The sequence below is a fragment of the Herpailurus yagouaroundi genome, unplaced genomic scaffold, assembly GCF_014898765.1.
Source record: "Herpailurus yagouaroundi ecotype Mexico unplaced genomic scaffold, PumYag 246, whole genome shotgun sequence".
Taxonomy (NCBI): Eukaryota; Metazoa; Chordata; class Mammalia; order Carnivora; family Felidae; genus Herpailurus; species Herpailurus yagouaroundi.
In genome coordinates this window covers 9,407,065-9,423,135 of record NW_024412463.1, presented here as the reverse complement: position 1 = coordinate 9,423,135, position 16,071 = coordinate 9,407,065, and the positions used below count along the sequence as shown (strand labels likewise).

Sequence of the window (16,071 nt, the reverse complement as noted above, 5' to 3'; positions counted from 1 at the left end):
CAGGGTCTGCAGGCTTCTCAAGGCGTGCTCCGAGCCCTGGGCTTCCCGCCTCCCCATGTCTCCGGAGGCTCTCGGGTGGGCAGGCGGGCTCACTTCTGTGAGGACACTTCTCCAAAGGCCAAGTAAAACTACCTTTCGGGGAACGTTAATTTGTGTTTATTTTCCCCCTTGGTGCCAACATTCCTTTTTACCTTTGTGCTGGGGTAACTTTCCTCTTTATAATCTCCACTCCATCTCAACCTTTGTCTCTTCTAACGGTTTTCAACAGTGTTTACAAATGCAAACCTGAAGATACCCTTAAAGAGGGCCTCATCTTCATCTCATCTTCATCGTGGCAGAATTCTCCCGCCGAGCTGGTACTTACTTCCAGGGTCATTTCTCTACGATACGTAAACTCAAAGTAACTTGACAAAGATAATTCGATTTCCCAAGGCACAAACCACATACGCTACCAGAATTTACAAAACAAAAGCACACAAAGTTGGAATTCTCTTTTGCGTGTTTGGATTCGATGGCTCAAAAGTAAGAAAACTGGGGCTTATATCACGGATCTCCGATCTAACACACCTCTCTCATCCCACCTCCAAGAAAACGTAAAACCCAGGTTCATTGCCTGCAATAAGTAGTCATTTAATTAAAGAACAAAATTAACAGGAATCAAAATGTTGCAGCTGTATTTTTTTGTTAGACATTATATAAAAAAAGAAAAGTATAATACAGTAAATAATTTTGTATAACGTGAACTTAAAGAGTTCTCAAATTAACTGTGATCAGAATAAAAATGTCTTTCCAACAGAATACTGAACGTCACTGTGCCGCACGTCCCGTGTCGGGGGCCCGGAGGGGTGCCGGCGCCTGCCCGTCGCCCGCCCTCCGTCTCACCGCAGGGCTGCGAAACAAGGTTCAAAGGCAAAGGACAGTTTTCTTCTGGGAGAGCGACTCTGGGTCTTAACTGGTCCGACAGTTCCTACCCCTCAGACACCAGAGAGTGAAGGCCGTCCCCTGGTTTCTCCTCGTACAGGTGAGCACAGCCCAGACCACCTGCCCGCGTGATCCTGCTCCTGGCGCTGACACAGCAGGGGGTCTGGAGCTGAACTTCAGGAAAGTTCCCTGACGAATGTTCAGTGTTGGTATCAAAAATTAAACAAAAATTCTTCTCAGAAGAAAATCTCTATGGCCTGTGGAATCTAGGAATTACGAAAAGACAAAACAGTTTAAGGCTGTACACTTCTAAGTGAAAACGGCCAAAACCTTCCACTATTAAAAGCTGCTCAGACATCCACCATATAAGACCCAAGGATGGACGTGCTCTGCGTCAAGCAGCGGGGGGCCCAGAGGGCTCCCGGCTCCCAGGCCCACGCTGGGCCCCCAAAGGAATTATACGCTGAATTCCGAAGACTTCCTAAAACTCCGTTTGAAGGGCTGCCTGCCAAGCCCTTGGTGTGCACAGAAAAGGCCAAGGCTTTGCTACATCGGTAGAAGTAATGAAATGACGGATGAAACAAACTATTGGAAGTCCTAGTACAGCTGTGGTTTGGTTTTATTCCGGTAGAGCTGGTAACGTGCTTGCGGTGACACTGAACACATTGAAGAAAATCTCATGTGGCTGGTGGTGTTCTTTTAACAGTTTATACCAAGTGCTAGCATGTGGTATATGCCACCTTATCACTGTTTCCTGATGTCCAGGTTTGGGGTTAACTCTTAAAATCCCATCATCTAAGAGAGGCATTCAGGGCTTACAAGAGAAAATCGATCTCTTTGGTAAACAACCCTTAATAATGTGTAATGAGAAAACCTATTAAATGTTAACATCCGTAAGACCATGTCATAATTGATTGCCTTTTTCTTCAACACAGGGTGATCACTAAAACAGCTTTGGTTTTACTGGGCACGGTTTATTTCCTAAACATTTTTGAGTGTTTTGAATAATCAAAACTAAGACGATCTGTTCCTGCCAAACATATGCCAGTCAGGGGGGAGGGAAACCTTAAAGTTTTTTAAACTATTTATTTGTATCATTTTCTCCTGCTTTTGCAACCTCAACTTCCTCCCTCAATATATTCGTCCTAAAACTGCCTTGTGGGATAGAGTTCCATCACACCCGCCTCTGCTCCACAGCCGCACTGACCTTACAGACCGAATGTTTTAAAGAACTGCGGGGGCCACCTTGGGACAACCAGAAAAGGAAAGGAGTCCCACTATTTTAGTTTAAGGAAGTATCTACACCCAGGATTTCCATTCTCTTTGCATCTGGGGCTGGAGCGCCTTCAGGCCAAGGGAGAAGTGATACGGGACCTGGTTTGGGTGAAGGCTGGTAGCCGCACACCCACACTCGTCAGGATTAAGCAGGAGGACTTTCATCGGGCGTTACGACTCGTGGCCATGCAACGGACATGCAGCCAGTGAGCCAGGGCCACTGCGTCACCCAGAGGCCACCCCACGGCATCTTTATGATAACACAAACACGGAGCGCATTCACCTTGAAGTGGAAAGTCTTGGGTATGGATGAAGGCCAGTGTATTCCCACCGGAACAGAGGTTCCCTGCAGAGGTTCCCTCCGTTAGCTAATGCAGGGCTACGTTCTCAGCACCTGTAGATGCACTTGGCACACGGCAGTTGCTCAAATATGTGAGTGATGGGGAAGCATCAGCTCGTGTTAAAGATGTGAACAGAAATTCAAGCCAGGAACAAGTACCTGGGAGTGACTTCACGGCCTCCTGTCTGTATCGAGGAGTGGGGTTCTATAGTGGGGACGTCTGGCCTTCACAGGAGGCGGAGCTAATGTGCTGGCAGATTACTCACATTACTTTGAGGCTTTTCTTAAAGGTACATTAACTACTGGGCACCTGGGGGGCTCAGCTGGTTAAGCATCTGACTTTGGCTCAGGTCATGATCTCACAGCTCGTGGGTTCTAGCCCTGCGTTGGGCTCTGTGCTGACAGCTCGGAGCCTGGAGGCTGCTTCGGATTCTGTGTCTCCCTCTTTCTGTCCCTCCCTGCTTTCTCTCTCTCTCTCTCTCTCTCTCAAAATAAATAAACTTAAGGGGCGCCTGGGTGGCTCAGTAAGTTAAGCCTCTGACTTCAGCTCAGGTCATGATCTCACAGTTCATGGGTTTGAGCCCCTTCTCTGGCTCTGTGCTGATAGCTCAGAGCCTGGAATCTGCTTTGGATTCTGTGTCTCCCTCTCTCTGCCCCTCCCCTGCTCCTGCTCTGTCTGTCTGTCTCTCTCTCTCTCTCAAAAATAAATATTAAAAGGGGCGCCTGGGTGGCGCAGTCGGTTAAGCGTCCGACTTCAGCCAGGTCACGATCTCGTGGTCCGTGAGTTCGAGCCCCGCGTCGGGCTCTGGGCTGATGGCTCAGAGCCTGGGGCCTGTTTCCGATTCTGTGTCTCCCTCTCTCTCTGCCCCTCCCCCGTTCATGCTCTGTCTCTGTCCCAAAAATAAATAAACGTTGAAAAAAAAAAAATTAAAAAAAAATATTAAAAAAAAAAAGTCCTACTGTTTTAGTTTAGTTTTTTTCTTTTCTTTTTTTTACCTTATAAAACATAACTAAAATATAAATTTAAGGAGGAAGGCACTAAAGGTAAAAACATGGGGCGCCTGGGTGGCTCAGTTGGTGGAGCGTCCGACTTGGGCTCAGGTCATGATCTCGCGGTTCATGGGTTCGAGCCCCGTGTCGGGCTCTGTGCTGACAGCTCAGGGCTTGGAGCCTGCTTCAGATTCTGTGTCTCCCTCTCTCTCTGCCCCTCCCCTGCTCGCACTCCGGATGGCTCACTCACTCACTGGTGCACGCACTCACTGGTACTGTCTCTCACAAAAATAAATGAACGTTAAAAAAAAAACCAACCGTGCATTAACTACTTAAATAAACCCAGGACCCACGTTCTACACACCACCTTCCCCCAAGCCCACAGGAGCCGTGACCAAGAAGGAGGCACACTGTCTGTTCAGCTCAGCTCTCGGCAGAAATACGGGATCCGTTTGCCTAATGACACAGATCTCTGTGGCGTTTTATCTTTTCTTTCTAAAGGAACACCGTGTTGTAAGTACCATGAAATCCACACGAACATCTAGAAATCTGACCTTGTCAAATGCTTGCTTGATGCATGGACCTCCATCTCGTTACTTTTGTATTCATTGAGCTCTTTGCGAATGGCTGCCTGAAATGTAAACACAGGACAGGAAGAAGCTGACATAGGAAATTAGTACCCTGGCTGCGGCTCAGCAACAGTTGGCAATCCTGGTTGAGTTCTGGTATTTTGTAATGTAGTTCAAACAAAGAAAAAGAAACCACTTGTGGCCCAGCATTCAGCCTCTTAGCACGTGCACGGCCCTGATGCTGGTGTCCGGGAAGAGGTCAGTGAATTGATTTGCTGTGTCGGAGAAGGAAGACAACGCCCACCACATGTGACAGGTGGCCCCGGCACGTGCTTAGGGACTCCATGAAGTAGGGACACCAAATTCATGAAGGAGGTCGGGCTTTTGGTGGACTTATTTGGAATTCTGCAATTAGATCATTGAGAAGCCACTCTAATTTCAGCATGAGGTCAGGCTTGGTGTCACATGAAAAACAGTTTCGTGGCTACACGCGGGTGGGGGGGGGGCGCATCGCAGTGTTTCAGAGCGGGTCCTCGGGCTCTTCCAGCCTCCCCCTGCCCCCTGGGACCGTGTACTCCCTCACATAAACCCTCAGGGGCCAGCTGGGGGCAGGGAGAGGCTCTGAGCCAGGGATCCCAGGGAGCACTCCTCCCGCGCTCAAACCCGGGTGCTGCCAGAGACGTGTTCGCTTCTCCCCTCGCCCAGGGAGCCAAGGCTCGGTCCGCCTGCCGGCTGGCTGCGCCTGGCCAAGGGGATGCGACACCTGCGTGCATTTACACGTCACCTCACTTATTCACGGTCCGCACGCGGGGAACAAGGAACAATCAGCACATTCGGCCAACTCACTGGCTGAGCAAATGATTTTGCTTTTCCTAAAAGCTGTAAAATCATGAGCGGCCAGAGGGGATGAGGCTTCAGTCCTGCCCATCCACAGCACGGGACCATGGACAGGAACATACCCTCTGAGCCCGTCCAAATCATCTGTCCGATAGCACCTCCATAGGGGTGATAATGACACATCTCTCACGGGGACTTTCTGAGGATTAAATGAAATAATAATGCCAGACAGGCCGGTTCAGTCCAGGACAGGGCGAGGGTTGGGTGAACGTTCATTCCCTCTGCTCTGTCCCCTAGTGTCTGGGACCCACTGCTTCCTTGCTCTCGTCCTGCACCCAGAGCGTCCAGGTCACACTAACCTGGAGGCTCCCGGGACCTCACACCGGACCAGTCCTGGACGCATCCAGAGCCTCCTCTGTCTTCGCTGCCAGGGTTTTCCTGAGGGCCTCGGCCGCCTCCACCCCTCTCTGTCTCACTGTAGCTAAGTCTGTTTAAACCTCTGTCCCCTGCCTCTTTTCGTCCAGACTTGCCTGCTTTTTGGCAGGCAGACCATAGTTCCTCAACTTCCATACTCTTGACATTCAGGATTGGAGAATTCCCTGTTGTGGGGCCATCCTGTGCCTTAGGGGACGTTTAGTGGCATCCCTGCGTTCCACCCGCTACACTCCAGTAGCACCTGTCACTTGTGACAGCCAGAAATGTCTCCAGACATTGCCCCCTAGTTGGAAACACAGCCGCGACCCCAGATTGGCTTTGTGAGACCAACAACGGGGGTCAAAGCACAGGCTTAATTTCCAGACCTGGTGGCATCCACTTTGGTAGGGTCCCCTCTCTAAGGAAAAAAAAACAAACCTCAGGGCAACCTGGCTATTCACGTATGTGACAACATCCCTCACGACCTTGTAACATGAGACCACTTAATCAGACTGCGTGTTTGTATGTTACCATATATGAGAGACAAAGAAGTAAATATATAAAAAAACTACGCCGCGTGGGGGCACCTGGGTGGCTCAGCGGGTTAAGCATCCGACTTCGGCTCAGGTCACGATCTCGCGGTTCGCGAGTTCAAGCCCCGTGTCGGGCTCTGTGCTGACAGCTTGGAGCCCGGAGCCTGCTTCAGGATTCTGTGTCTCCCTCTCTCTCTGCACCTCATCTGCTCACACTGTCTCTGTTTCTGTCTCTCTCTCTCTCTCAAAAATAAACATTAAAAAAAACAACCCTACGTCACGTGGCGTTCGGGGCTCAGTTCTTCGGGTACGAACCCAACTGAGCGGTGCCGGCACGAATAAACTCAGGAAGGAAGAGCCTGGGTATCAGGACTCTCTGTGCGAGAACCGCGCTACACCACCGTCCAGGCACGAACTGCCTGGCATGTCGTGGCCTGCCCTCATCACGTGCTGCCATACCCCACCCCACCCCGACCAGCAGACAGGTCTGCTCTGTACCTTGTCGGCCGCTGACAGTCGTGTCCACGGCTTGTCTGCCCGTCTGTCATAATCCTGAGCTTTCGCCACCTCCACATAGTCACTGAACCGTATCAGAATCTTTCGGTCTCTGAGCTCGTCAACTGTGGGTCTCTGATTAAGCTGAAATACAAGATCGTCACAGTTAGCTATTATCACCTGCCAGACCAGCTTTCTCAGGAAACTCCGAACAAACACGTTTCTATAGGGAAGCGGGAAACTCTGCGACTGTGAGGTAGAATGAGCCTAATGCCTACAGTCTCCCACGTGAAGGCTCAGATTACACGCTCTTAAATTGCAGCCCCCCAGCACCTTCCCTCAGAGGGGTCACTCCCAGGAGCCTGGCTGCACCCTGTACACCGCGCAGCCTCAGGGAAAGGGCGGCGAACGAATGGCGAGCAAGCTGTACTCTAGCAGCCGCCTCTTCCACTCTCGTCAGAGGAGCTCTTAACAAAAAGTCCCCGACAGAGGGGACGCTGCCACACCAGACTCGCAAGTCGAGCTCAGGAAGGATATTCGATGAACCTGAAGCCCATGGGTCAAGACGTCGTCGTCATCACTACGGAGCACAGAGAGCCCCCAGGACGCTCGAGTTCAGACACGGTCGGCACCCCGAACCAGATGGGACTGTGCAGCTGCTAACCCAGCTGGCCGGGGCCAACTTCACCCTGGCCGTGTGCATCCCTGATACACAGCCCGGACGCCAATAAGAAGTTTCTGCCATCAGGAGCTCCTCGACAAACTGAACGTGCCGAAGAGCGTCACAGGGAACCGAACGCTGGCACCCAGGGGTGCGCTTCTCAGGCACCGCGTAGAGATCCAGGGGGATGAAGAAAAACGCCTTTAAAAACTTATCCCTGGACATAAGTGGTGACGGCATCGGGCTTGTCCCGCCACACGGAGCTGTTCCTGTGCCCGGTAAGGGTCTCACCCGCGGGCACGGAGGGTCACAGCAGGGGTGGCAGGGGCACTGGGGAGTGAATCCGCTGCTGGCCAGGAAGACGTCGTCCAGTGACACAGGGACGCCCCGCCTCACCCACCCCAGCACCGCCCAGGAGGCTCTTCTCCAGCGCGCCTGTCCCTTGAGATTCAGGGCGTAAAAGGCGCTTAAATCACAGTACCTTTCTTGTCAATCTCTGCTTGATTTCTCTTCTTTCTTCCTGCTCTGTCTGATCGTTCCTTTCTGTGAAAGGTTAACACAGAAAAAAAAATGGGTTTAGACTTTCTTCTTTTTGGTGGAGAAGTGAGCTCACGGCCTCCACTTTCTTGTGGCTGAGGCGGATGTCAAGGACGCCTCACGGGGGACACTTTTTTCCACGTCACAGCTGGCTCTCCACTCTGCCAGCCACGGCTCAGACCGTGGTCTCACTGCCACACAGAGACGCGTGCGCGGGGGTTTGTTCTGCCCCCATCCCAGCCTCCCTCCTGCCCTTCCTTGGGGTCATCGGTCGCTGGCCCCCCTCGGCTGTGCATTTATTTGCAGGAGAAACAGGGAGTTCTTCCCTCATTCAATATCTCATCTCTTTACGTCCAGGAACGTAGACGGCACGCACAGTTTTCGTAGGACAAGTGAGTGTGCACAACAGCTCTACTCTTGTATATCTTCTATGAATATTATACACGGATCCTAACAGAACTGTCCCTGCTCCCTGTTCTCTTCTCCTCCTCCTGAGGTATGCGGACTTTTCGCCAGCCAACATCCGACAAGGAACAACCTCTCCAGACTCTGGGCAACACGGGCTTGCCTGGAATTTATACTTCCAGGGTGTGTTTCAAACCTAAACATGGCACGAACCCAGCCGACTCCCCGTGGCAGAAACGAGCACGCTTAGCACACGTGACACGCCGTGCCTTTTAAAGGAGCCGCCGTGCCTCACGGAGCTCGGCTCTGCTGCTGAGTTGTTACTATTAACATTCAAGCTGTCCTCGTACCTACACCTGGGAGCTAAAAATAGAGAATTGGGAGCTGCGGTGTAAAATGCAGGCTTTGCCCTGGGATACGAGATAATGGATGTCCTATTTCTGGCACTCTCTGTTGCTAAAGAAAGCCTCGGGACCCATCCTGGGAAGGGACGCTCACCTGCCAGCACTCACTCCTAGAAACCCGGCTGCTGGGAGGGAGGGGAAGGGAGGGGAGGGAGCCCGCTGCCCGCAGGTGACGCAACCCCACACCGCCTGCCTTTACTTAAGACATTCCGCACGTGTGTGCACTTGCGGGACTGGGTGCGGGATGTAGTGTACATTTCAGTAACGTTTTGAAAAGGGAGATTTATCTCCTGTTTGAATGTTTTAGAAAAGGAAATGAAACCCTGTTATGTTCTTGGTTTTTAATCCAAGTGATAAACCAGAAGAAAACCACAGTTGCAAGGTCTCATCAGGAAGCTGATGATACGGTCAAGAAAAAAATCGTGAAAGTATCCATTCAAGGCCAACCGTGAGGGATTTAAGGGGTGACGTGAAGCGAGTTTTTCAGATTTCTTGAAAAACAGGCCACGGGCAAAGTCCAAGCAGTGCAGGGACAGGGACAGAAAACCAGACCTTTGTTTTTCATCATCAGCGACGTCATCACCAAGGTCACGGTGCTTTGGAGCGCTGGTCTTGGAAGGCAGGGTCCCCTCCCCAGCAGGGTCCCCTCTGCGCCAGGTGCTCTACTGGGCACTGACCCCAACAAGGCCTTCCTCAAAGCCCGAGCCCCCAGGTTGTCTCTGAGCTCCACCTAGCGATGGCTTTGTGGGCCTTTTGTTCCGAGACCCAGAAAGCCCCCCGAGCCTTATACACAACAAGGGACCCATGACCACGGTCTCCACACCCACACGTTCCGGAAAGAGTGCCAGCGGCTTGGACAGCCACATTCGAGTCTTCCACAAATAATCAGAGATGCATTGCTGCTTCTAAGGCAGGGGCCAGAACTGGCCCGTGGAGCCAGGCAGCCTTCGGCTCTACCTCTTTGCCAGGGAAATGGGACAGCGGTGCAAACCACAGGACTCCGTTGTAACGAGTAAAGCGGAACAGCAGCAAGCCCCGAGCACCGGGCGGGCACAGCGGGGGGCCTAACGCGGGCGTATCAGGTTTGGTGCCTTCACCTGGAAAGGGGCCACCGTGTCTCATCCAGGAATAACAACCCAGGCCGAGCTCTAAGTGTCCCTGAGACCCGATCGCAGTCAGTCACGAGCTCCCTGCTTGGGAGGGGAGCAGATCCGACGTGACAACATGCTAAGAAGTGATTATAGGTAGGAAATGCACTGTAGCAGGAACGTTTGGAGCCGGTGTCGGGGGCCTGTGATTATATGTTGTGTGCTGGACCATACATGGTTACCCTATTCTCAGCTCCCCAGAACGAAACAAAGCCGACACCCGCCATGAACTAGCAGTGACATCCGCAGATACTCCCACTCAGGGGCCTTGAAAAGCTTCCGAACTGTGGCCGGCTCGATGGCAACACAGGGATCGCCATGGCCACGGCGGAGGAAACCCATCTCTCCCTTCCTCTCACAGAAGGTGAGTGCAGAAAGTTCCACGTAGCCACTCACCCCCTCTATTCAAGCACCGGTTCTGTTTTTAAGGCTCTGACGTTTCATTGTGAAGACTGCTACGATCCGAGGTGCTTACTGGCCAGAGGACCTGGTGTCCCCAGCAGCAGGGGAGAGGTCCACACGGAGGCAGAGCCCCCTCAGCTCACTGGGAAGCCCCGCCCCCCGCCCCCCGCCCCCCGCGGTGGCAGCAGACCCCTCCCAGGGCGGCTCAGCGGAGTCCACACCTTGCCCACCAGCTCCGAGCTGCTTTAAGGACACCTGTGACTTAGCAGCCTTATAAGTAAGTGATGGGATTTTTAACAAACCAGATACTTGGGGGGCGGGGTGGGCACCTGGGTGGCTCAGTCAGTTAAACATCTGACTCTTGATTTCAGCTCAGGTCATGATCGTGGTTTGTGGGATCGAGCCCCGCATCAGGCCTTGGGCCGACGGCATGGAGCCTGCTTGGGATTCTCTCTCTCTGACCCTCCCCCGCCCTCTCAATATAAATAAACTTTTAAAAAAATTCAAATACGTGATAACTTAAATAGCTTGACTTTCTCATCTGTCTGTGTGATTAGGCAGGTAATCAATGACAAGTTCTTTAAATCCCCAGACGTGACCAAGTCGATACAACACAGAAGACTAGGTCCCCTATCTTAAATTTGACAACAGAAACGTACAATCCCTCGGCATAGGGTGAAATATTTCCAACCGTCTGTGAAGGAGGGGACCCCCTGGCAGGTGAAGGTGCCCAGGCGGGGACAGGAGACAGGGATCAGCAGGGACTCGGAGCCCAGACCGTCAGGAGGGTCCGCCGCCCGTCTTCTGGCACAGAGTCAGCGTGGGCACTGCCCTAACTTTGCGACAAGATGTTCGCAGAATAAAAAACCAAACTCAGAGGATATCTGTAGTGTGCATCACGTCAAGACGAAAAACAATGAAGGTACTTTAAGGAATCCAGGCCCTAAGAAGACACTTTTTTGCAGAAAACGTTTTGAAAACTAAAGTCTGTGGACCAGTGAACTATCTGAGAAACGCCATCTGAGAAACACCTCCGAAGGGGTTTGACTGCCCAGAACCACCGTGGACTCTAAGGAGCCTGAACGGCATTCCCTCTGCTGCCGAGGCAGTTGGTGGACACCGGTGATCACACACCTGGGGGCCCCCACGCGGGTGGAGCCGGGGAGGGGGGGCCGGGGATCCCCGAGACAGAGTTGTGACCCCCAGGGCAGGCTTCCCATGACTGCGCTCCTCGGAGGTGTGGGCTTCCTTTCCCCTCCTGTCTCGCCCTGGTGCCACCTCCCCCTCCCTACACTTTCTGACACTGTCCACACCCTGCCCGTGACCTCTGCGGCCGTCAGAACTCCCACCCCAAAGTGCCAGGGAGACCTGCTTGAAACCCACAACGCAAAGAGATGATCGAGCCATTTCCCCGAGATCTACAGGGCTAATTAAATAACCCTGAAACCAGGAATAGCTTTAATTATGCTGGGAGGCAAGCCTTTTTTTTTTTTTTCCTCTTAATTTTAAAAGGAGATGTTTCCGAGCAAATCAACTTTCCTCTAGGGTTTCCTTTCGCAGCCCGGTGGGACCTCACAGGGCCACGGGGAGCGACAGCCTGCAGAGCTGGGTGCACCTGCCACGGACTCGCCCCCAAGAGGAGCCAGGGGTCACAGCTACTCACGTTTCAAGATATTTCTTCTCTCCAGTTCCTCCACGGCAGGTCTTTGGCTCAGCCGTCTGCGGAAAAACACTAGAATTACATTTTGCACCATGGTGGCCGGCTGCAGATTCCTCCCGGGCTCTGCCGGGGGCAGGGGTGGCCGGCGCGCCCCCGAAGATGGTGAACCCAAAAGCTGGAGGGAGGGAGGGGACCTCTGGCAGCGGTCTCTCGCTGGCGCTGGAGTCGGATCCCCGCACAGGAGGGGGGTCACCGGCTGTCCCCGAGCTCCGGGGCCGACCCCCCGTGCCACCTTGGGACCTGAGAGCGCTGCCGGCCGGCGGGACGCTCCCCCGGAAGGGAGGAGGCCCCTCCTGCCCAGCCGAGCAGCGGTGGCACCTGCTTCGGCCCCGAGCAGCCTTGCCAGCAGCCCGCACAGGGGGAGTGACAGCGAGCGCCGCCTCCTGAGCCGCGCGGAGCCAGCCGCAGCCCGGGGAGGGGCACCCCCCCCCCCCCGGAGGCCCCCGGCGGCCTCCCCCTGCCCAGCCGTCCCCACCCGCGGGGCGCAGGACCGGCCTTTCAGGGGGATTCGCGTCGAAGGGGTCGGCGGTACAGCGAAAACCAAATACATACGGCAAATAAAAGGCTTGTCAGGAGCGGGAGTCATAATTAGCCGGAATGAGCGCCAAGCTCCAGTTGTCCCTGTAACTCCGGCGACGCTGTGCTTGGGTCCCAGCCAGGAGCCGCCCCGCTTCCGGACCCTCGCGCCACCCCAGGGCGACGACAGGGCTGAGCCTGCGAGCGCCCAGAATCTGGGGCCACGATACTTTGCCCCAAAGAGGATGCTGCCTCCAGAAATATCGGTCTCCTATTCACGCTCCCTGTCCCGGCACAAAGCCGAGGGCGTCCCCAGGGCTCAGCTGCTCCCGCCTCCTGGGAACACCACAGGCGCGGGCTTTGTGTGCGCCCTTCCGGGGGCGGCCGCTTTGACATCTTGTCCTGATGTCTGGTGGGGACCGAACCCGCCCCTCCCCCCCAACAGCTCCCCATCTGCCCCGGGGAAGGGAAACCTGGCTCTCAGGCGGGGCTCCCTCACCGTCCCCCCGAAACCTCCCAAACGCCATTCGTTGGTCAGCAAAGGACTGTGGAGTATCTGCTCTGTGCCAGGCAGTTCCAGCCCCCAGACACAGTGGCAAACAAGCCTCCCCTGTCCTGGAAATCTCACAGTCTAAACGGGGAAGGCAGACAAACAGTACAAAAAAAAAAAAAAAAAAGAACAAAAACCATTGCAGAGAGCGCTAGTGCCCCGGAGCAAATAAAAAGGGGCTGTGACAAATGAGTGACCAGGCAGGGGGAGGAGGAGTTTGGGGAGACCCATCTCCTCCGAGGCTCACCTGAAGAGGTGCCGGCCCTGGGAAGATCACACCCTCCAGCCTCAGTGTCCCCTAACTGCTCACACACTGGGCTTGAAGACGGTGGGGGGGGGGGGGGGGGGAAGTGATCATGGCAGGCTTCATGGAAGAGGAAACTTTTGGCAGAGCCATGGAGAATCTAGAGGGGGCAGAGCCTGGTGCCTAGTGACTGCCGGCTGCTTAGCCAGGATGCCCGCAGGGACACCCGAGCGCTGAGGCTGGAGATTTCCTCAAACCTGAAAAGTATCTCAGATCCACACTGGCAACGTCCCCCCGCCCCCTGAGCCTTTTCTTGCTGGGGGACCGTCTGCTCTTCCAAAATGACAACCAAAACAGACTTGCCCAGAGGTGTGAGAACAGAATGAGCCAATGCACCGAGTGTGTGTTAAATGCCTGCTTGGTACGTAGTAATCTCTCACGAAAACCCAGCCTGTGAGTCCTCAGTCATGGAATGAGTTCCCAGAAAGGCATTTCATCTGATTCCTAGTTCTCTAAAAAGGGTGGACAGCTCGTCACCGAAATCTAAGCCATTGGCCTGAGGGGTGAGGCAGGTCGGGTCCTACCACACGCTGCAGGGCTCCTCCCAGAGGTCACCAGGCTGAGCACACAGCTGGCCCCCCGGGGGTACCTCTCAGCGAGCAGGGGACAGTCCTCTGGGTGGACACAACTCCGCAGGTACAGTCGTGGGCACTAACCGACCCTCCCCCGCAGAGTCAGCCCAGGGCTGGAGCAGAGGACCCCAGCCCCTTCCTTGTGTGGGTCTTTCCAGGAGGCAGGAGCCCAATCACCGAGGACAGGTGCCCCTGGGGGCAGCACTGCGTGTCCAGAGTTCCAATCCAGACCCAGCCCTACCCAGGAAGGCCAGTGGGCACCCGGGATCCCTCTTCATGAGACTGTGAACTTCTGCCTTCATCAGATGTTCTGTGCACACTCATAACGTGCCTGGCCCCTGGTGAGAAGTGAGACCCAGCCCTGCCCCCGGGGCCTGCGGGCTCCCTAGGGGGACAGACCCTCTGCCATCACACAGTACTAGGAGGAAGAACTGAAAGTGATATGAAAGCCGAGTGTAGGCGGGCTGATCTGGGCAGGGCCGTCTCCCTGGAAGGTGACCCCTGAGATGAGAGCCAAAGTGTAAGTGGGGATTGCTAAGGGAGGAGGGGAGGAAAGAGCAGGTGCAAAGGTCCTGAGATCGGGAGGAATTCGGCAAGTGCGCCTCTGTGGGGCAGGGAGCTGGGTGGGGCACAGCCTGGCGTCTGCGGTGAGGAGTCCGAGAAGGCGGTTTGAGGCAGGCGGGGGTGGGGCGGGGGTGAAGGGATGCAAGACTGGATCAGGCTTCAGAAGCACTCTCTGGACCCCTCCGGTTTGCTGTCCGAGAAAGGACAGGGCGGAACCAACCACCAGGAGACGCAGGCCTTCCCGGGGCCAGGACCCCCTTCAGACGCTCAGGGCAGGTGCTGTGGACCCACACGTGGCCGAGGGCCCCGTAAAACGTTCAAGACGTGCGGAAGATGTTGGCCCTGGAGGAGGGGCGGTGCTACTCCAAGTTAACACCCGTTAGACTAAATACATAAGCCCCACCATTCCGTCCACTTCCTGCCTGGGCAGGATGGGGCTTCTGCTGTCCAGCAGCGACAACAGTCCCACGTGCCATCCGACGGCAGGAGGCCGGACTATGTCCACTTGGCAGAGACGACCGCGAAGGCTCAGAGAGGCAAACGTGATCAGGTCTGACGGCCCACATAGACCCCGGGGCCCGGCACAGGTGGGCAGAAGCAGCGAGACCGAGGGGCCAAGGAGCGCACGGAGACCCCTCTCCCTCTGAGGCGTGCTCCGGCAGAGCCTGGGGGGGGGGTGGGGGGCGGGATGAGGCCGGACCATCTTCACTCGGGAGCCTCAGCTGCGAGGGGCTCTTGGAGGACCCGCAGCTCCCCCCCCGGGGGGCGGCCCGAGGCCTCGGGGAGGGGTGCGGTGGGGTCCAGCTCCCGAAGGGTTTCCCCAGCTCCTCCTGGAGGCTGCTCCCTCTCCTGATCCAGAAACACAGCCCTGCTGGGAGGAGTGGTGCGCAGGGGCCGCTGGGGAAGCCACGGTCTATTTCTGACTCTTCCCGCTGAGAAAGCTGGGGTGTGGGGAGACTCTTCCCACTAAGCTGGGGCGTGGCGCAGCACCAGGAAAAGAAACCCCGGGGTAGAGAGAGGCTCCCGCCCGTCTCCCCGCCTGGTCCCCACCTGGGCACACAGGAGAGGTGCGGATGCCAGCTCTGGGCCAGGCCCAGGGATGTGCTGGACGGGCCTTGGGGACTTGAACGGAGCACCCGGCCAGGGGCGGGGTGCCCGGGGGAGCTGTGCGCACCTGTGGGTCTGCGTCCTCGGGGGCCCCCCGCTCCCCCGGCACCAGCTCGTGCTCCTGGTCCCCAGGGCCCGCCTGCCCGTCCGCGGAATGGGTCCGTGAACTTCTGCTCCGCACCGGACCCTGTGCTGAGAACACGGCAAACGGCGGAGCAGGGACGAGACCGCCGAGCAGGCGACAGGCGGAGAGGACGGGTGCGTGGCGGGGAGCGGACGCGGGCAGCTGGCCGACTGCGACGCCCGTGTGGGTCGTACGAGAATCAAGGACGCAGCAGCACTGTCCCCGCTCCTCAGGCTCTGCGGAAGGCGGTCCTGTTTCCATCCCCCCAGAACCGGCACCGAGTCTCAAGGGGAGCCTCGGTTCTGCCCCCTGCTGACGCCCTCTCCCGCCTGAGCCTCCTGTCCCCGGCCCCACCTGCCCCTGTGACCCACGGGGTACTGAGGGGTGAGGACACAGAAGGCAAGGGGCTGGCACACACACGGGGTGTGTTGTTATTACTGGCATCCGTACAGTTCACCTGGTCCCTCCCGGCCTCAGCCAAGGAGCTGCAATCTCTGTCCTGCCAGCAGCCTCCATGCCGGCCAGGGTCCCCAGGAAACACTCGCCCATCAGACACTCACTGACCCCTTCCTCCACCAGACGCTCGCTGGCTCGCTCCATCACATACTCACAGACCTCTCTCCCTCAGACACTTACCCCTCCCTCCCCCATCAGACACTCACACAGACCTCCTTCCCTCACTC

At 55.7% G+C, this 16,071-nt stretch overlaps 1 protein-coding gene across 4 annotated transcripts in view; it reads right to left on the bottom strand.

The window, feature by feature from the left end:
• Positions 1-605: 605 nt before the first annotated feature.
• Positions 606-16,071, bottom strand: part of PHACTR3 (phosphatase and actin regulator 3) — a 217,605-nt gene continuing 202,139 nt past the window's right edge. For all 4 annotated transcript variants that reach the window (XM_040459800.1, XM_040459801.1, XM_040459803.1 and 1 more), the window contains 5 exons: positions 11,595-11,650; positions 7,517-7,578; positions 6,378-6,518; positions 4,081-4,157; positions 606-1,187 (listed from right to left, as the gene is read on the bottom strand). In XM_040459800.1, the coding sequence (XP_040315734.1) occupies positions 1,172-1,187; positions 4,081-4,157; positions 6,378-6,518; positions 7,517-7,578; positions 11,595-11,650 (352 nt within the window). In that variant the 3' untranslated portion in view covers positions 606-1,171. The remainder of the gene's footprint in view (positions 1,188-4,080; positions 4,158-6,377; positions 6,519-7,516; positions 7,579-11,594; positions 11,651-16,071) is intronic.